This window comes from Triturus cristatus, chromosome 3_1 (genome assembly GCF_964204655.1).
Source record: "Triturus cristatus chromosome 3_1, aTriCri1.1, whole genome shotgun sequence".
In the NCBI taxonomy this organism is placed as follows: domain Eukaryota; kingdom Metazoa; phylum Chordata; class Amphibia; order Caudata; family Salamandridae; genus Triturus; species Triturus cristatus.
The window spans coordinates 626934941-626956096 of NC_140583.1; the positions used below are offsets into that span (position 1 = coordinate 626934941).

The 21156-nt window shown below is 45.9% G+C and overlaps 1 protein-coding gene across 1 annotated transcript; it reads right to left on the reverse strand.

The window, feature by feature from the left end:
- Positions 1 to 8670: 8670 nt before the first annotated feature.
- Positions 8671 to 20461, reverse strand: LOC146860661 (zinc finger MYM-type protein 1-like). The gene is made up of 3 exons (XM_085644587.1): positions 20300 to 20461; positions 12372 to 12494; positions 8671 to 11869 (listed from the first exon to the last, which is right to left on the reverse strand). Exon 3 carries the CDS (start codon positions 11842 to 11844, stop codon positions 9733 to 9735), a length of 2112 nt encoding a protein of 703 aa, XP_085500713.1. The 5' UTR covers positions 11845 to 11869; positions 12372 to 12494; positions 20300 to 20461; the 3' UTR covers positions 8671 to 9732.
- Between the last annotated feature and the right edge of the window lie 695 nt (positions 20462 to 21156).

Consider the following 21156-nt stretch of genomic DNA (forward strand, 5'->3'; position numbering starts at 1 on the left):
TCAAAATCTTGAACAAGATAATATGTACACTCCACACAATCTACCACCCCCTGGAGACAATCCTCTGTTCATCGAACAAATAATGGAGACCATACCAGTTAACAATGACCAATTCCACAACCATATCTTCCTTAAAAATTTCGACTTACCTTGGGATGACGAATATAATCCATTAGTATGCACTTTCAAGATTTTCCTATCCGACCTGACCCTCACCCAGTCTTGCCTACATATAACAAAGGTTCCATCCTTGATCTTATCATAGCCAAAGATAACACATACAAGTTGATGACATAGCACCATGCGACTGGTCAGATCACCACCTATTCTCCTTTCGCATCATGGGAACTGTTTATAAGACCAGGAAAACCTCGCAAAAATAAAGAATGGTAAAAAATAAACTAGGGTCTCGGGATCTGAGAAACAGCAACGTAAATGATTTTACCCTCATGAGCAATAATCTCCCACCGCACCCCAACATGACAAATCTGGATTAACTCACTGATCACTACATTTACTCCATGATGGATATTTTTAACGCACTTACTTCGTTACATCTCAAAAGAATCCCCATCATCCAACAAGGGGGGGGCCGTATGCTCACGCACTGCCTCCGTAGCCAGCAGGAGGCCCATTCGGTCTTGTGGCTTCGCGGCGAGGACGGCCGTTCTCTCTCCGATACTTCGGATATAGTTTCCTCTTTCCGCTCCTTTTACAGCTCCCTCTACGCTGCTTACTCCTCACTGAACTCCGATCCCTCTCTTTATCTTGGCGGCGCAGCAGTGACCCCCTTGCCGACGGGTGAGTCCAAGGCTTTGGACTCACCCATCCGCACAGAAGAAGTGATCTCCACTATTGCGCGGCTAAAGCTGCAGAAGGCTCTCTTTCACAAAACCTTTTGTGTAGAACTCGCCCCTCCTCATCCGCTTGTTCAATTCGTTTGCGGACACCGGATCCCTCAGCCAGTCTATGTTACAAGCTTCCTTCTCGGTCATTCCCAAACCGGGTAAGGACCCGGAACTTTGTAGTTCCTACCGGCCCATTTCCCTTTTCAATATAGATGCCACGCTTTTTTCTAGCAGATTAGCGCACCGACTCAAACCCCACATGCCGGGTCACGTGGACCCAGACCAGTCAGGTTTCATTGAGGGTCGGCAATGCGGAGACAATATGAAACGCATCTGTCATCTTATCGACAAGGTGCACCGTTCGAAGGAGGAAACCCTCCTGCTATCCACCGACGCCAAGAAGGCTTTCGACCTGGTGCACTGGCCGTTCCTTTTCGCCACACTTTTCGCCCTCTACATGGAGCCGCTGGCCCAGCGACTCCGGGATAACCCGCAAGCCCGCGACATTCCCTTTGGCCTAGACCAACATCTGGTTAGCCTATATGCTGACGACCCTATCTTCTCGGTGGCTCACCCGTCGACCTCCCAACCAGCGATCGTCGACGACCTTCAACTGTTTAGCCAGTTTTCAGGCTTCAAAATAAATATGGTGAAATCTCAAATACTCAATCTCACGGTTTCTTCGCCAACAGATGACACTCTCCACACTAGTTTTGCCCAATCCATAATCCTAAACAGATTAAGTAAATTGAGATGTGTATTCCTGCCAGGGATAAAGCCATTTTGATCTGGGTCCACCACTGTATGTAAAATTTTGTTTGCCAGCACATTCTCCAATATTTTTAGTCAAGGTTCAAGAGAGACAGGGGGCAATAAGAGCTCACACACAAGAAGTCTTATCCTGGGTTCAGAAGCACCACTAGCAATGCTTCCCTCATTGTTTAGGTTAGTATCCTCAGTTGTTTTCCCGTTTCAGAACCAGTATTAATGAAGTAGCAAGCCATGATCCGTAGGTGGCATAAAACTCAATCGATAGCTCATCTGTTTCAGGGGGTTAGACTTTTCGCTGTCTACGAAATAGCTAGCTTTAGTTCCTCTAGTCAGTGGTCCTTCCAACTCCATTTGTTGTAGAGTATTTATCTGTGCTTGTCCTGAATTGGTTCACCTCTTTCCTCCACAACAGATCAATCAATCAGTACATTTGTAGAGCGCACAACTCACCCGTGGGGGTGCTGCTGCTGCTCGAACAGCCAGGTCTTGAGGAGTCTCCTGAAGGCCAGCAGGTCCTGGGTCTGTAGTAGGCGGATGGGGAGGGTGTTCCAGGTTTTTGCGGCGAGGTGAGAGAACGATCTGCCGCTGGAGGTCGCTCGATGGAGGCGGGGGACAGTGGCAAGGACGAGGTCAGCGGAGGGAAGCTGGCAGTTCAGGGTGTAGAAGGTGAGTCGTTCGTTGAGGTATGCTGGTCTGGTGTTGTGGAGAGCTTTGTGAGCGTGGGTGAGGTGCTTGAAGGTGATCCTCTTGTTGACGGTGAGTCAGTGTAGGTCTCTCAGGTGGGCAGTGATGTGGCTGTGGCAGGGGATGTAGAGTATGAGGCATAGAGGCGTTCTGTATGCGTTGTAGTCGTTTCTGGAGTGTGGCTGATGTTCCTGCGTAGAGAGTGTTGCCGTAGTCCAGTCTGCTTCTGATGAGGGCCTGGGTGACTGTCCTTCTGGTACTGGTGGGGATCCATCTGTAGATCTTGCGGAGGGTGTTGAAGCAGGATGAGGAGACTGCGTTCACTTGCTGGGTCATTGACAATGCGTAGTCCAGGATGACTCCCAGTTTGCATGTGGTTGGTGGGCATCGGTGCAGCTCCCAGTGTGGCCGGTCACCATGAGTCATCCCAGGCGGAGGGGGGTGGATCCGATGAGGACCTCCATCTTGTCAGAGTTCAGTTCCAGGCGGCTGATCGCCATCCATTTGGCGATTGCCTTCATTCCTTCGTGGAGGTTGGATTTGGTGGTGATGGGGGCCTTTGTGAGGGAGAGGATCAGCTGGGTGTCATCGGCGTATGACACTATGTTAAGGTTGAGCGATCTGGCGATGTTGGCAAGCTGTGCCATGTAGATATTAAAGAGTGTCGGCCTGAGGGACGATCCTTGAGGTACTCCGTAGATGATCTTGGTGTCCTTAGAGCGGAATGGGGTGGAGGAGGGGGGGGGGCCAGACACTGGGTTCTGCCGGTGAGGAAGGAGGTGAGCCAGTCCAGTGCTTTGTCGTGGATCCCTGCGTTGTGAAGGTGTGTGCGGAGGGTGTGGTGGCAGACAGTGTCGAAGGCGGCCAAGAGTCCAGGAGGATGAGGGCCGCGGTTTCTCCGTTGTCCATCATGATCCTGGTGAGGAGGGCTGTTTCGGTGCTGTGGTTGCTGCAGAATCCGGATTGGGACGGCACCAGGAGTTTTTTTTTTTGTTTCTTTCGAGGAAGGAGGTCAGTTGCCTGTTGACGATCTTATCGATGACTCACCGGGAACAGGAGGAGGGAGATGGGCCGGAAGTTCTTGAGGGCAGCTTTGGGAACGGGAGGAGGGAGATGGGCCGGAAGTTCTTGAGGGCAGCTTTGGGTTTCTTGAAGAGGGCGTTCATCTCGGCGTGCTTCCAGCTCTCCGGGAAGGTGGCGGTCTCGAAGGAGCTGTTGATGATCTTGTGGAGATGGGGTGCGATGGTGGAGCTTGCTTTGTTGAAGATGTGGTGCGGGCAGGGGTCGGAAGGTGAACCAGAGTGGATGGTGTTCATGATTTTGATGCTGTCTTCATCGTTGATGTGGGTACAGGAAAGCAGGGGTTCGATGTCGATGTGTCTGGGGGACGGCGAGTCGGAGGTGTCTGTCACAGGACCTGGGTGCTGAAGCTGTAGTGTATATCTGCGATCTTGCGGTGGAAGGTGGCGGCTAGGGAGTCGCAGAGGTCTTGTGATGGCGGGATGTCGTTGGAGTTGCTGGGATTGGAGAGTTCCTTCACGATGCTGAAGAGCTCTTTGCTGTTGTGTGCGTTGTTGTCAACGCGCTCTTTGAAGGAGGTCCTTTAGGCGGTTCGGATGAGTTGGTGTCTGCGGATGGCATTCTTGTAGGTTGTGTTGCTATCTGGTGTCTGTTCGTGGTGCCACTTCTTCTCGAGCCTGCGGCAGGCCTGCAGGTAAGCAGTGAACCAGATGGCTTTTCTGTCGGTGCGTCTGTTCAAGGGTTTCTTGATCAGGGTGAGAGTGTTGGCGCAGTCGTCGATCCATCGCCTGAGGTTGAGGGCGGCAGAGTCGGTGTCGGTAGTGTCCGTAGGTGGGTTTTAGGCAAGGGTGGTGACAAGCTGGTCTTCGGTGACTTTGCTCCAGCTGTGGTGGGGGGCCAGTTGTGTGCGGTGGTGCGTGGTAAGCTTTTCGAAGGTGAAGTGGATGCAGCGGTGGTCGGTCCAGTGGAGTGGTGTGGCTGAAGGTGACGTGGTTGCTGGCTGAAAAGATGGAGTCAAGCGTGTGTCCGGCAGAGTGGGTGGGAGTCGTGACGAGCTGTTTTGAGTCCCAGGTTAGCAAGGTTGTTGAGCAGGGTGGTGGAGTTGCTGTCGTTGGTGTTCGAGGTGGAAGTTCAGGTCTCCGAGGAGCATGTAGTCCGTGGACGCAAGGGCGTGCGTGCTGACAAAGTCGGCGATGAAGTCGCAGAACTGCAGCCGGGGTCGGGTGGTCTGTAGATGAGGGTTCCTCTGTGGGTGGTGTCGGGGGTCGGTGCGGATCTGGAAGTGCAGGTGTTCGGCGGTGGCAAGCGTGTCGTCGGTGCTGGTCGAGATTCTGAGGGTGTTTCTGTGGACGATGGCGATTCCTCCTCCTGTTCCGTTGGTGCAGTACCTGCGGGTGATCTTGTAGCAGTCAGGGATGGCTATGGCGATGTCGGGTGCTGAGGAGGGGTTCATCCAGGTCTCCGTCAGGAAGGCGACGTCTAGGGAGCTGGAGTCGAGTAGATCCCAGAGTTCGATGGCGTGCTTGCGGGCGGAGCAGGTGTTGAGTAGAAGGCATAGGAGGTTGTTGCAACCTACCCCGGTGGACGCGTGGGTGGTTTGGAGGCTGGTTTATCTGCAGTTCCGGCAGGAGAAGGGTCCTTGGGTGCGCTTCGGGGTGGCCCGGAAGCAGGCGTGTAGCCGGCCAGTGTTGAGAGCGTGGAGGGTGCTGGCGTCGTAGCGGTGTCGGGCATTGTGGTGTTCGCAGGGGCCAGGCGCGGGACAGGCGCGGACGGGCTTGCTTTAGGCGCGCCAGCGGCTGCCATAAGAACGGGAGGTGGGAGGGGGGAAGCAGCTGGGAGGCAGGAGCAGGACGAATGGGCGAGCAAGGGCCGCAACGGCGGGAAACCAGGCGAGGAGAGGGCACAATAAGTATACAAAAGGAATATGGAGAAAATAAAAGCAGAATTATAGTACAAAACAGAGCAAAATCACAGCGAGGCACAGGAGGAAAAAGGGGCATAGAGGGCACACACGCCTAAGGTCTACCACTGGCCACCAGGGATGAGGCGCAAGTGGTAGCCTGCGGGTGGAGGAGGGCCTCGAACTCACGGCAGAGGCGGCAGCAGTGAGCTAAGGGACACGGGTACAACAGGTGGTCCTGTGCGGCGTGGGGAACGACCTGCCAGGATCACAACAAATCAAGGTTAATCAGTCCCTTTTCATTTACTCACCTGTCACAATAGAAGTCCCACAGGGATAAACGCTCTCACCCACCCTCTATAACCTGTTCATGGAGCCACTAACTGAAAATCTGAAGCTATCCAACATCCACTATCACATGTATGCAGACGACACCAGGTAATTTAAATTTTTAAAAAATGTTTGGGTGCAGAGTGCACAACAAAAGAAAGGTGCATGGGTGCCATGTTAAAGATATAGCTCGCTCTGAGCATTTACAAGCGGTGAAACAAGGCTGGTAAAAAAAAAAAATAAAAAAAAAACGGGAGAGCATGTCCTGCCTGCATCAGCTGGTAGGAGAAAGTCCTGTACGAAAATAGTGCTCACGTCTGCAATTAAAACATCCTGAGTAGCACCACAATTAAAAGGGCCTGTCCTCATGAGAGGTTACATGAGTAGAAACTGCGGCACTGAGGAGACACTACTAAGCCTATTGATGAATCAAAAGCGACAATTTTAGAAAGGGCTGTAACAGGAGCCAACTGAAAAAATACAGCATGCTTGCCTTGGCGAGACCTAAAAGGGCAGTCAAAGTGCTACTAATGAACAAATGTTTGCTCTAGGCTCATGTATTCTACTAGCCGGCCACATTTACAATAACCATGTAATGTATTAGCTGTTTAGGATCTTGCATCTGTATATATAGCAGGTGGCATGGGATTGGTGATTGCCTCCTGCCGGGTTCCTCCCATCATGTTCCTCTGTAGATTCTGTTATCTGTTTTACGGTTTCTTCCTTCTTAACCTCTTGTAAAGCGCTCCAATACCCTATTTGGGTCATGTTCTAAAATGTAATAAATAAATAAAAAGTTATATGGCGGTGGGGGAGAAGAGTTGCTCCAAGTATCATCAATTGAGTGCGGTTTGTCTCTTCGTGGTTCTCCATAAAGCTCTTCCTGGAATACCTGATTTGTTTCAATCTGAGTGCTCACCAGGGTTCCGTTCAGGGTTCAAATAGTACCCATCAGGATTCTGCGGGTGTCCGATTTCAAAAGCCATGCTGGCAGTCTACCAGATTTATGGCCGGTCTACGTATTCTTGCTACCTAACTTACCAAATGCGGTCAGTGTTGTCATATTCAAACTTTGCTTTGTTAGCACTCAGATCGAGTCAGCATCTCACACCCTTTTAATTTCCAAATGCCGCCTTGCTTATTTTGCAAGTCTCATCGCATTGACTACATTAAATCGTGCCTATATAATCGTGTAGCACATCTCGGATGGGCAAAAAGCTATATCTATTCTCATGTGGAATAGCATGATGCCGAGAACAGAATGAGTATTCCCAGCATTCCATTTGCAACAGCCGCCATATATCCATTACATGAGTGTACAGTGCACACTGCTTTAAACAACGGGCCCTAAGTAATGGATTGGGCTCCCGGGATATGTGGCGCACATTAATCCTGAACCACATCCAACATGCAATAAAATCTCCACAACAATTTAAGGGCGCATGTGTGTTTCGTAGGAGAAACGATGAAAAGTTGGTGAAAATTGGAGGCCCATTACATATTTGCCACATATCCAGTTACCAGTGAAAGCATTTCCTTGTGCAATTTCCCCTCCGCTACCACATATCAACCCTCTGTATGAGTTGGAGGGCTGAAGCACATATGGTAGCCCAGGTGCAACGGAAATAAGTAGCTCTCGAGTGTGTGGTCCTCCCATCACCGTTATTCTCCATCTTTTACTGGGTTTGATCAGTTCCTCAGCAATGAGACATGTCATGCAAAATGTAATCGCGTTTTAAATATGCATGGGTTTTATATTGTTTCATGGGAGAAGCCACAACCTTACGTTCGAAGTTAAAATATTATATACATCTGTAGTCATGCCTGTGTGTGAGTACGAGGTAATGTGACCACCAACCTACCCATCCATCAAGAAATAATGATGTATGAATACCAGATACCTCAATTCTCCCTTCACTTCCAGTGATGTAATTCTGTAAGTCATTGGTATTGAACTGGCTCTGCCATGTAAACTAACATATACCCAAATCTCCTCCCACAGCCAGGATAGACAAACATACTCAGCCTCACATACACATGCAACCAAAACATTCCGTCTGGAGGATAGGGAGCATGATCACACATTCAAAGTAATCAGTTTGTTACATATTACCTCCAACTAAAGCCCATCATCCTAAGCCCAAATAGTTTCTCCCTTACATAGTTAGCCCTGGTGGCGGCTGGTGACATGTGAGTGTTGCATCGCAAACCAACAAGCGAGTCCCACAGCCATAAGAGAAGTTTGGTGGGGGTGGGGGCCTTCCCCCGAGCTAATTTTGATACAAAGAGGGCAAATGGTGCGTAAGAAAATTTGAGTAAGCAAGGTTTATAAAAGCACAATGAAAGTGTAGAATTGACAACCCGCCATAGCTTACTGAATTACAACTGTTGAACAATTACTGTAGTGTGCAAACTGTACAATGCGACAAGCAAGGTAATTAAAATATCCTACCTGCACGCATGGTTGTCACTGCACTGAAACTCATTGGTTAAACTGAAAATTTCCTTGCCATATTGACGATCTTATAACAAGTATGGACATTGTAAAATCAAAACGTAAATGTTTATGTTCTGACCAAAAATTGCAACATTAGCTTGTACTTAACTATGCAAGTGCATATACACGCGTATGTGTGTATTGTGTATTATATATATATATATATAGATCTCAAACACAGTTTGCTCAGCAAAATAAGGGCGCACTCGAACACAAGAATCATCCATTTAAGCACAGCAGACGCTTTAATTAATCCATGCTGCCTGACGCGTTTCGGGAAAATATTCCCTTAATCATAGGCGTAGTCCAAAGTCTCGCAATGCTGCAGCATTCAATTTAAATACCTGCCCTCCAATGGGCTACTCGAATGAGAACCCCAGTGTTAGCTGGGATATGTAGTGCTGCAGCCTACCTTTAACCACAATGGGATGGGATATATATACACACACACATATATATCTATCTATCGGGGAGTAAGCCTCCGATCTCTTTATATGAACAGGTAAGACATTTTCTTCTCACAGCCTACTTATGACATAAGTAAAGACATTTAATAGGATATGGACATAGCTGCTTCGTTCTATAACCAGAAAACATCAAATTAACGTTGAGAACAATTCTTAGTACTGCAAAGATTTCTTTATTCGATTAACTTGCAAATTAAATCTACTAAGAAAATACAAGCTAGTGAGATTTTCAGGACTGGACACACAAGGACAGCAAGACAAAATAAAGGGTGCCCTACATATCGCTTAATGTGATATATGCAAGGGATGAAGAAATAATGATCACATCACCCCCACCAATCTGCTGCAACTCCATTAGCTCACCTCAGTCCACTACATCAAAACCAGGTACATTATTACAAACATTGATGATCTAGTGGATCAGCAAAGCCACATGATCCGAGGCACCCTCTTATCTTGGTGGAACGCTCACCATCTCTGCTAGCTCTTGCAAACCTGCAGTTAGGGCATCATCACTGCAGATCAAGCATACAAAAGAAAAGAAAATGAGGGCCCAGACATTTTCCATCTATGCGCCTAGGCTCAGGAACCAGGAACAAAGTTCATGTATCCATCAACATGACATCCAACACTACCTGCTGCAGTGTAGAAAAGATTTGAAGACACTTCCTGAAAGAACATCACAATACAGTAACAAACCACTAACCAGTCCAGTCAGTAGTTGACTGCATAGCTCCCTTTCTTTGACCGTGACCAGACGTTTCCTGCATTTTTGGGCTGATTCCAGCTACTCAAGTGCATACATATATTAATATTCTAATCAGCACACTACTCTCTGGAGCGATACATCTTAATGAATGTTACTTTGCATTATATTCACATGTTGAGAGCACCACATGTTATAAATATGAGTGCAATTACATCTAACAACAAACTAGCAGAACAAAGTAATCAAAAATTAAACAGTTGTTTTGGACCAGGTGGCAATTGCATAGACTGCAGTATCAACCTACACAACTTAATGAGATGGGTGCTGCTAAAACAAATATATGGAATCTGTAATGTCTCAAATGTTCACTATTACGTTTCAGAGCATCCATTGTGCAAAAGAGAAAGCCTGGCATACATCACTGATTTCACAGTCTCCAATATCTGTACAACAGAGCAGGTCACAAACTGCCAGCATTATAGAATGGTTAGGATTAGCACTTGTGTTCACTTCTTGTAGATGAAATCAGCACGTCTGTCTTTAATAGCTGCAAACTTCTCAATTACTTGAATATTAAAGTCTGGGATACGCTTAACAAGGTCTCTCTCAATAGATAGCATTGCTAAAGCATTTAGTCTTTCTTCAATTATGGTGCTCCTCAAGAATGTCTTGATTCTTTTCAAAGTTGGAAAACATCTTTCTGACTCTGTTGTAGTCATTGGAGTAGTTAGGAGTATTTTTAGTAAAGTCATTGTCTCTGTAAGGGAGTTTTCCATATTAAGTTTATGAATTAAAGCGAGCAGAGAAACGGCACCAGTAGCCTGCCGATAGACATGCATTCCATAGAGTACAGTTAACTCGGTTCTTAAATCCTCTTTGTTGAGCATAGGATATGCTTCCACAGCTTCATGTAGTGCTTGCTCAGGGAAAGAAATATCATAATTTGCAAACTGGTCACTTTGTAGTAATGTGGCACTCACCAAATGCTTTGTAAAAAAGAAACGTTCCTTTGCATGCTCAACAATAGTGTCACATATATCCTTTGCAATTTGGACCAGACTGCGGATGTTTTTTCTACGGTTTGAAAAAATAGAATCTTTTGGCAGTCTGCTGTCTAAACTGTCAATTCCTTCTCTAACTTTGTTCATGCCGGTGATAAACTGAATTGTAGCCCATTGTATAAATACAGTCTCTATATCTCGTTTTTGTAGCTGGTTATGGAATTTGTCAACAAGAGACATTATTTCATGAAACAAAAACAGAAAGAACTGGAACTCCCTGTCTTGTAATGTTCTAGCAAAACCACGGGCCTCACTTCGACTTTTGTATTCAAAGTCACCACTGGCTTCAATGGCATTGTAACATTTCTCGAGATCAACCCTATATTCATATATTAGGTTGACTCTGCGCATGTTAAAGTTCAAACAAGTTGCAGATCCATTACGAGCCCTACTCTCCACAATGTCCTGAAGTATTTTGGTTCTTTTTGATGAACCTGAGAAGAATGCTGCAATACTGGCTACATCCAAAAAGAAAATGTAGGCCTCAGAGATCTTGCCTACTGCTTGCTGCATAATAAGATTTAGTTGGTGGGCGTAACAGTGTACATAATGAGCATTAGGGTACACACCTCGAATTTTTTTCTGTACTCCACCAAAAATTCCACTCGTAACTGAAGCACCATCGTAGCTTTGTGCAATTAGTTTTTGCTTTTCAAAGTTCTCTGGAAAAATCAAGTCCAGTTCAGTGAGCATAGCTGTAGCAACAGTTTCTGCAATGGAGTCTTTTAAATGTATAAAACCATAGAATCTCTCTACTACTTTAATGTCATTTTCAATATAGCGAAAGATTAATACGGCCTGTGTTTTATTGGCCACATCAGTGGTGTCATCAGCCTGAATAGCCACAAAGTCTGTGGTTTTCAACTGCTGAACAATGTAGCTTCTTACAATCTCTAGCATACATTCCAGAAGTTCGTTTTGTATGGTTTTAGAGGTGCCCTTTAACACTGCAACATTTGCTAAACGTGCTTCCATTTCACGATCTAAGCTTTCACTTAAATCTACAAGGCCTCTGAACATACCAGGATTTGAGGAGCTTTCAGATTCATCATTCCCTTGTAACACAAGTTCAAATGCACCACAGAAACGAATACAATCAATTAATGTTGACAGTATGCGTCTATTTTTATCGACTGCTTCATTGTGTTTCATTATTGCTCTTCGGTATGTGTCGCTTATGTGGGCTTCAATGGTTGCATCTCCCAACATTCCCAGTCTTGTCAGGTTTTCCATATGACATTTCGAGTGTGCATGCTTCTTTATTTTATCTGACAAATGCTTCAAGTCGGTCACTCCTTTTCTTGCCCAATTAAGATCACCACCAAACAGCAAGCAGGGAAAGCAGAACACAGAATTTTTGGAAGTACTTCCTGTAAGCCAATCAACTTTTGTATACCAGGTGTTTGAGAATGTACGTTTGTATATCTTCCCTCTGTCTTGGGAACTTTGGTGTAGTTGTAGGTCTGGCCTGTCAGGTCCTAATCGTTTTATCATTAGTTTGTTTTCATGACTCAGTCCCAGGAATGGCTTTGCAAGTAGCTGCTCTACTGTATTCATCGTCTCTTACCAATATTACAGGTACCTGTAAAATTAAAATACAATGTGTAAGATTGTGCAAATTTAACTCACATTTCTCTTTAAATGCATATATTGGGTACTTTAGCATTATACCTGGACAATGTCCCTTTGCGCTACATGACTTCTTAACATAGCCTAATCTCTGGCTATTCCGTTGATGAAGGCCCTGAAACAGATACAGGCCTAGACAGGTGGCGGCCTACAACGAGGGAGAAGGCCTTTAACAACCAGTATAGCCAAGGCAGAAGGCTATTATCACATTCCATCCACCGAGGGCAAAAAAAATATTTTTTTATTTTAAAAGGGAAGAAACAAAGACAAACTTTGGAATGTTGGAGCAGAATGCTCAAATCAGCCACTTCATTGTCCTCAACTGAACTCTCAACACTCCAGTCCTCCAAAATGATTATATATCTCCACAAATTATACTATCCCACCCACTATGTAGACCACATACAAAGCCCTTAACTAATATGTAAAAAATTACATTGCATCAGTTTTCTTACTTTAAACCCTGGGGTTCGTAGCTTGGAGTTCAGCTGCAACAAGAGCAGCAAAGGAGGCTGGGTTCTGTGCAAGACCTCTTCTTCGCCAAATAAAATATGTAAATTTCTTCAGGCTTTACCACGCTGAAAAGAATAAGACTACATAATTAGTGGTGCTAAGCAGACACATAAATTACACATTACAGACAAATTAGTTCATACTAAACTGTGAAAATCACTTCTGTGAAAAGGGAATCCTTTGAAGAGGTTCCCTATTTGTAGTGCTGGCAAATAAATGGTAATACCCACAACTATTGGTCCTCACAGACGGTTAGGACACGTTAACTCTAATAACATATCCTGAGACAACACTACTAAGCCTAACACCCAATCAACAGGAGTAGGGCGAGTGTAGACCCAGCAGGGGGAAGAGCAGAGAAAGAGTCATTAGGTCGAGGACTACCGGTCTGCCGAAAGGCAGAACCGGAAGTCGGAGATTTAATGACTTGGAGAAGAGGGGCTTGAACCCGCCCCTCTTCTCCCCTGTTCTCCATTGGCTGGCCTCGTAAATGCTGGCCAGCCATTGGAGAAGAGGTCAGTCATTCAGATTAGGCCCCGTCCTTTTCGGATCGGGGGCGTGTTTTTTGCGAGAAGTCTCAGGGAGGAGACAACAGCAAAACACGCCCCCGAATCCGAAAAGGACGCTGCCTTTCTCCGAGGCATTTCTGCTCTGTGATTCCCCTCTCCGCTCTGCCTGAGATCCTTGCCAGTGAGCACTCGGGCCCTGCCAGTCCGCCCTGACGGTGCCTCTCCCCGTGCCCTCCTCCGCGAGGCCGCGAGCCTCCCTCCCCGGCCCCTCCATCAGTGATCTAGCGCCTAGTTAGTAGTCCCCCTCGGGTGTAATTAGCGACGGCTGCCGGCGCGGCCCGTGCTCGGGGCCCGCGGCTCTCGCTCCTTCCTTGGCGGGCGCCGGTGTTTGAAGCCGCGTGGGGCGCGCAGCGCTCGTCCCTTTTGAAGTGGAAATAGGGCAGTTTGAATGCGCCGAGTTTAATTTTTCACAAGCCTCAGCGGCCGTGCGCCCCCCCCATGTATTTACATCTCTCACCCCCCGTGAGTGCTCTCTCCTGCGCTGCCCCCCGCTCAGCCCTTCACATTAAGGACTCGCTCGGTTTGTGTTTGCATTTCTCGCTGCACAGGTAGGTGGGCAGGTAATGTGTGTGCCCTCGCACAGATCATGCCACTGCCAGCAACTCTTTTACAAAACTACAGCGCACGTGCACAAAACACGAGATACAATTACCGATGACTTACAGCGTCTGTGTGTCTGTGTGTGTGTCTGTGTGTCTGTGTGTGTGTCTGTGTGTGTGTCTGTGTGTCTGTGTGTCTGTGTGTGTGTCTGTGTGTGTGTCTGTCTGTCTGTCTGTCTGTCTGTCTGTCTGTCTGTCTGTCTGTCTGTGTGTGTCTGTCTGTCTGTCTGTCTGTGTGTGTCTGTCTGTCTGTCTGTCTGTCTGTGTGTGTCTGTCTGTCTGTCTGTCTGTCTGTCTGTCTGTGTCTGTCTGTGTCTGTCTGTCTGTGTCTGTCTGTGTCTGTCTGTGTCTGTCTGTGTCTGTCTGTGTCTGTCTGTGTCTGTCTGTGTCTGTCTGTGTCTGTCTGTGTCTGTCTGTGTCTGTCTGTGTCTGTCTGTGTCTGTCTGTGTCTGTCTGTGTCTGTCTGTCTGTGTCTGTCTGTGTCTGTCTGTCTGTGTCTGTCTGTGTCTGTCTGTCTGTGTCTGTCTGTCTGTCTGTCTGTCTGTCTGTCTGTCTGTCTGTCTGTCTGTCTGTCTGTCTGTCTGTCTGTCTGTCTGTCTGTGTGTCTGTCTGTGTGTCTGTCTGTGTGTCTGTCTGTGTGTCTGTCTGTGTGCCTGTCTGTGTGCCTGTCTGTGTGCCTGTCTGTCTGTGTGCCTGTCTGTCTGTGTGTCTGTCTGTCTGTGTGTCTGTCTGTCTGTGTGTCTGTCTGTCTGTGTGTCTGTCTGTCTGTGTGTCTGTCTGTCTGTCTGTGTGTCTGTGTGTCTGTCTGTGTGTCTGTCTGTCTGTGTGTCTGTCTGTCTGTGTGTCTGTCTGTCTGTGTGTCTGTCTGTCTGTGTGTCTGTCTGTCTGTCTGTCTGTGTGTCTGTCTGTCTGTGTGTCTGTCTGTCTGTGTGTCTGTCTGTCTGTCTGTGTGTCTGTCTGTCTGTGTGTCTGTCTGTCTGTGTGTGTGTCTGTCTGTCTGTGTGTCTGTCTGTCTGTGTGTGTGTCTGTCTGTCTGTGTGTCTGTCTGTCTGTGTGTCTGTCTGTCTGTGTGTCTGTCTGTCTGTGTGTCTGTCTGTGTGTCTGTGTCCGTCCGTCCGTCCGTCCGTCCACTGTGTCTACCAGACAGTTCTTTTAGAGACCAACGAGATCAGTCGCACAGAAGGGGGCCCTAGTCCGATAAGTAGGGAGGGGAAGCAGGGGAAAGCACAGTAATGCTCGCAAACAGTAACCCCACTGCCTAGCAGCTTATTGTAGCAGTGCTAATCCTCACTGATATGTATGAACAGACAAAGGAAGCCTTACCCCCCCACACGAAAACACTCATTAGAGAAAAATGTTTGAATGGTGAAACTGAGTCAACAAATATATTGAAAATCAATTGCATCAAGTTTATTGTAATAAATAGAATGAAACATAATAATAGGAAATAAATACCGAAAATGAATAAACCAGGCGCAACCAGTAAAATATCACACAACCATTCACTCGAACCAACGCATACTCATTCTTTCCCACATATCCTAAAAGACACACAGATCCAGCGAGCAAACTAAGATAATAACATCTAGTGAATAATCCGCTCTCCAACAACAAAGTGAACAATATTGAAAAGCCGCAGGATCCCGATTCACTAGGTAGTGGCGTCAACACAATTTATTTTCATCAGTTACATCGACATTTTGATATATGATTTATTGACACAGACGTTAAATGTTATATGTAAACAATCTTGGAGGAATGCAAAGAAACACAAGAACTCAAGTGCCGATGCGCGTTTCGGTGTGTGACCCCAATATTGAGTCTAACCTTCTTCAGGGCGCAGTATCAAGAGAGGCAAACAGGGGAACATAAGAACAACAATTCATGTATAGACTATATGGGGATGAAGCGATGAACTAGAAAACATTGAGGAGAAAGTGATACAGGTGGAAGGTACGTTCATGATACAAAAAAATCAAAAAAGGGTAACATTGGGAGATGTGCCACCAACATGGAGTAATAGGAAGATCACAAGAGGGTGCAAAAAGGAAAACAACTAGAGCGTAGATACAGTGCATTCACATCCTTAAGGCTCCTCACCTTTCACATAGTGGTGCCAGAAAGAAAGTGCAATATGGAGTGAATATTAGACCCTATCACCATGATACCATCAAAGAAGCTGGTCCCAGAGCAGAGAGGCACTGCACCCTACCTGGACTGTCCAATAGGGATCACATGCACATGAGGAGAAATGGGGTAAGAATCCAGGAGGCAGACCGATGGACCGGTATTCTGTAGGAGGTAGTAAGATGAAACAAGCATTTACAATGCAATGGTCTCGGCATTGGTAAAGTTAGAGCTATTGGCATTGCTCATGACATGACATTATTTTTGTTTCTGTTTTTAAAACATTTAAAGAAACGGCATTGTCATGAGCAATGCCAATAGCTCTAACTTTACCAATGCCGAGACCATTGCATTGTAAATGCTTGTTTTTATATTGTAGCTGAAGAGTCGATTGGGTGATTCAGTTGCAAGGGGCTCTCATTCTTTGATTTGATCTATGACTTTGCGCGTACCTTGGTTTGAAGTTCTCACAAGTCGCTCTGAGGTGATGCCCATAGATTAAATCAGCAAGGCTGCGAATCTTCAAGGCAAAGTTTGTAGTAGTTTTATTGTACAGGGAGTGGATTAGAGACCTCACCCACAGAGAAGCAAGAACCAACTGACATACTTCAATAATCAACATTCTCCCTGCTAGTGCTTACATACCACATCACCTCCCTTCTAATAATATCAACCTAAGAAGAGAAAGGATTAACAAAACAAAGATAATCTTGAGAAATAAAGATGGAGCAAATCATCAAATAAATTAGTGGACACAATCTTGCAAACGAAGAGGCATCCTCCTCGTGCGAAGAGATCTCCTCTCTTCTTGTGTCACAGGAACCTTCACACCATTAGTTTTTTTGTGGTTGATATTTGGCAATTCTATTTAGATTCCATATCCTATGGCCATTGGTTTAGACAACATTGTTAAACAGTTTAATGATCTTCATGAGATTTCCAAACTTGGACTTACCCAGGCCCTTCTTTGGTAACCTGGCGCTGACCCAGTCACTAACCCCCACAACTGTCTTCACATCTTTCCTCTCAAACAAAAGATGGCCCCTGGAGCACACCTAGTGAAGCTGCTATCTTGCATGGTCCAGCAGCCCTCTCTAATGTTTACTGATACTCGATTAAAAAATAGACCAGTACATTGCCTGCAAGATCCACAGACCGCTGGTGGCCTGTACTAGGAGTACCACGGTCCAAAGAATCCTTTATGCTACTAGTTCCGGCCACCGTTACAAGGTTGATGGTCTTTAAAACGCAGCATGTACCCCAATTGTAACAAGCATTGGCATAGCCAATAGGTCTCGCTTTTGGGGCCTTATAAGTTTTTAGTTTTGCAGCACAATATCCTTGGTGCAACAACATCAGCTGTTGCATGGCTAAAACTTGTACCTTATAAGTGTTTAGCCATGCAACAGTTGATGATGTTGCACCAAGGATACTGTGCTGCATAACTAAATACTTATAAGGTCCCAAAAGCGAGTCCTATTGGCAATGCCAATGCATGTTTCTTTTGCAAACATATGCAATTACATTAAAAAGGGGAAACAATTAAAAAAGTAAAAATGCCATTGCCATGCCAAATTGCCTTTTCGGTGAATGTGCACATGTGCAAAAGCAAAATGACATCCCTGTCAGTACAGTTAGCCAATGGCTGAAGGGGGCTGGCCTACTGCCCTGTGCTGTATACTGAAGCCGGCGCACATAGGATGGCATTCTGCTCTTTCACAAGGAGCATACCCACATACAGAGTATCTGTCTTTAGTGCGGGGTTATATTATGGCAATGTGTCCTTTTTAAGACCAAAAATATTTCCGATTTTAGCCAATGTATTTTTTGTATTGGCAAGGACCTGGTAGATCGGCCAGCAATAACGTTTCACACAAAAACATGACAAAACAAACGTGATCAGAGGCAGTTAACGCCCAAACTATTGATTTTGCCAATGTTTTTTCGGTTTTACACAGGTGTGGTTGTTCATATTTTACTTAACTGTGGCAATGTTTTGTTGTTGCATTGGCTGCATGACCAGAAGGGGCTTTCGAAACCCTGCCTCGGCCTTCCAGCTGCCTGAGTGACTTCAAGTAAACTGCACAGGTAAGCTGCAGTTCTGGACAATAATCCCATGTGCACGCCTATGTTACATTTAAAGGGAACGTTAAGCGCATCCAAGAGCTGGAATGTGCGCCAAGAGGTAAGTCTAGCGCCCAATCAGTGACACTGTACTCCAGGCTGGGGGTTCAGAAGAGTCAGTTGGGAATTCTGCATCAGAGCGCAGTTCTTTCGATACACACATCACAAACCAGAGGGCCTTCTCGTGATGCAAAGACTTAGCATCAGAGTGTGGCATAAGTATGCTTCTTTTGCATGGTGCACGTAAGTGTTGTTGACTTGACAGCGCTTTGCCAACAATAAGGCTTTGGTGTTGTTTTGTGCGCATGATGTTGAGGCGGGTCTCTACAACCATCGCTGTATCAGTACAAACATTTATTTGTATGCAAGGCTACAACAGTGGTGTGTGTATAGGGTTCTCTTACAAGAGAGTGTAGGAGGAGTCACACCTGCATGTGGGCCTTTTCTTTTGGGTGAAATAAATATTTTTTTACCCCAGTATGTCTGTTTCCACAGACAGGAGAGGCAGACAGTGACACAGAGAAGGAGGTATGTTGCATGGCAGCAACAGGAGCTTACCCTGCATTCAGACCCCACCCAGACAGCAGACAGTATTACACAGAGCGCACACATCAGGAGCAGTAGCAAACGCTGTCTTAAGTTTTTTTAAATTCAGTTGCACCCTTGCGGCAGCTGATGTTTCAAGGACGCAGGGAAAGTTGTTTGTTATTCTAACTACAGCCCTAGATTACTTGGTGAAAGTGTAACTTTCTCCCAAATAGTCCAGAAAGATTATGTACTATTCTAGCTCCATTATTAGAATATTTTGAGGAAGATTAAAAAAAATACTCCGTTATTGTACCAGGGACAGAAATGTTGTAATTTAACGTCTCTGCAAAATGTGAACATTTGCTGCTCTGAGTAACTAATAGCAAAAAAAAAATATATATATATAGAACAAAGAAGGATAAACTTGTAAAGTGAAAAACACAAGTTTTGCTCCTGCAGTGACCCGATTTAATGGTCCTGTGTTTGAATCCTTATTGTGTGTACACGATGTAGCAGCAACTACAGGTGCCGAATAAAACAAGCATTGGCCGCGCGGCCGTAAAAGTAACAGCCACGCAAGCGGACGTAATCGCGATCAAAGCGAACGTGATCACGAGGACGGGATGCACAGTGTGTTAAGCACGCGAGTGGTGCGCGCGCAGCAGTGATTGGTGGCTGCGCGCGTGAACGCAAGCGTTAGGCCAGCGAGGTCTGGTAGCACTTTGGAAACCCGTATACTAAATGTCTCTCCGAGCAACGCATGTGCTGGCTCAGGCGAGACCTAAAAATGTCTTTTACTAGAGCTTTCCGAACCTGACCTTAAACTACTACAAACAAATCGTGTCCATCATTACACCTCTCCATGAAATGAGTATAAAAAGTATTCAGTTCTGGGCTTTTAGCTAATTACAAACAGCTCAGTGCAACATGGTAACCTTACTTGAAATTAAACACTATTCCAAAATGTCCACAAAGGGATCTCCTGAGGTACCTTGCCAATCATCCCACAGGGTCTGAGGAGTCCAGTAACAGTCAAGCATGTCACCTTTCATTTTTTTTCTTAAAAAGTCAAGTTATATTATGAGAAAATAAGGAATGAGCTGGTTGCCGAGTTTTGTATATAGATAAAGTTTATTCATCCTTCTTTAACTGAGGGTATTCTTAGTTGTTTTGCCTTCTAGGCAGCACTTTTCGCAAATCAAATTACGACTTCTCGGCCCCCACTAAAAATATATTTTCCCCATAAAAAGTTCAGTGCTGGAGTTATGGCAAAAATCACATCATGTGATTCTGGGGAAATCACTTGATCTCCTCGTGCCTATCAAAAATGAATAGACCCTTGTGTAACCTAACTGGGCTCATGTAAAGCGCTCCAATACCTTCAGGTAGAGTTCGCGCTATATAGATCTGCACACCGAAAAAAACTACCACCTGGAATATTTGCATACATGCCCAATACAGGCGGGAGAATCACGGTTTTTAACAGGCTGGAGACGCACGACTTTTAAAACCAAAATGACTTTATTTTGGTTGTTTGCCGCCGGAAACAGCCTTTTACGTTAATGGAAGAAATACATTCGCCAGATTATCTCACACGCTCCTCTTCTAAAATGTTGCCATTTAGTATGTATTTGAGTGGGAGAGGGGGGGGGAGGGGGTTATGCTTTCTCCAAATATTCCAGAGCTGACGTTAGAATCGTGGATTTCATCTTTCACTGTACACAACGCTTCTAAAACAGTGTGGTGAGCGGAATACGGCAAATGTATGTGCCCCTTGACTTGTATTGGGGATATTTTAGGGAAAATCAGAAACATTTTATCTCTTAAAACAGCAAAATTCTTCTCAGGTCTGTTGTACAATAACGTATAATTTAATCTTAATGGACACGTCCACGCTCAGTGGGGACAGATATTTCTACTTACTGAGAAAAGACGCGAAATGCCTTTATTGGCACAGGAAAAGTTTGTTCATACACGCGGCAGATATCGGGGCTTGCTCCAGCGACCACACTAAAACCAGGCCCGTAGAAGAGTGGTATCCACCCACAGACTCCGGAAGCAGTTCACAACCACACGAGAGACACTACGTGGAGCATGCGCATTCTGCCATGCTCGGCGTGGGAATGGCGCAAAGGGTCTTGGGATTGTTCTAGCTGCTAGCAGGAAGTCCTACGGGGGGGAGCCTCGCACTGAATGTCGCGCATGCGCGGTTTAATGTCACTACTTGGGGAAGCTGAATAGCGCCACATCACCGAACTGACCCCAACAAAAGACCCTCGAAGCCCCACACTGGAAGCATGGAGAAAGCCCCTGCCCTAACTCCTCAAGTGTACTGGGCACGGCGTCACAAAGAGCTTTTCCTGCGGGAGTAGGGTGACCAGAGTTACAGAATTAACAAGCATTGGCATAGCCAATATGTCTCGCCTTTGGGAATCTTATAAGTATTTACTTATGCAGCACGATATTCTTGGTGCAACAACATCAACTGTTGCATGGCTAAAAACTTATAAGATCCCAAAAGTGAGACCTATTGGCTATGCCAATGCTTGTTTTATATTGAGATAATAGCACTTTAGACAAAAGGAAAACCATTAACGACAACATGACCGGTTTTGAAGGCTTTTGATATGGCAGCACCTGCGCCTCACTCCAGGCCCACATTTAACTGCCAGGACTGGCAAGGATCTTTGGGGAGGGGATGTGACATCACAGCCAGAGCTGATAACTCTGTAATTGGAGAATCAGGTTGGAGTCTCGGCATCGGCTCAATGTCCTGCGAT

Bases quoted from the DNA above. Each gene is read 5' to 3' on its own strand.
- LOC146860661 (XM_085644587.1), bottom strand. From the start codon at position 11,844: ATGAATACAGTAGAGCAGCTACTTGCAAAGCCATTCCTGGGACTGAGT.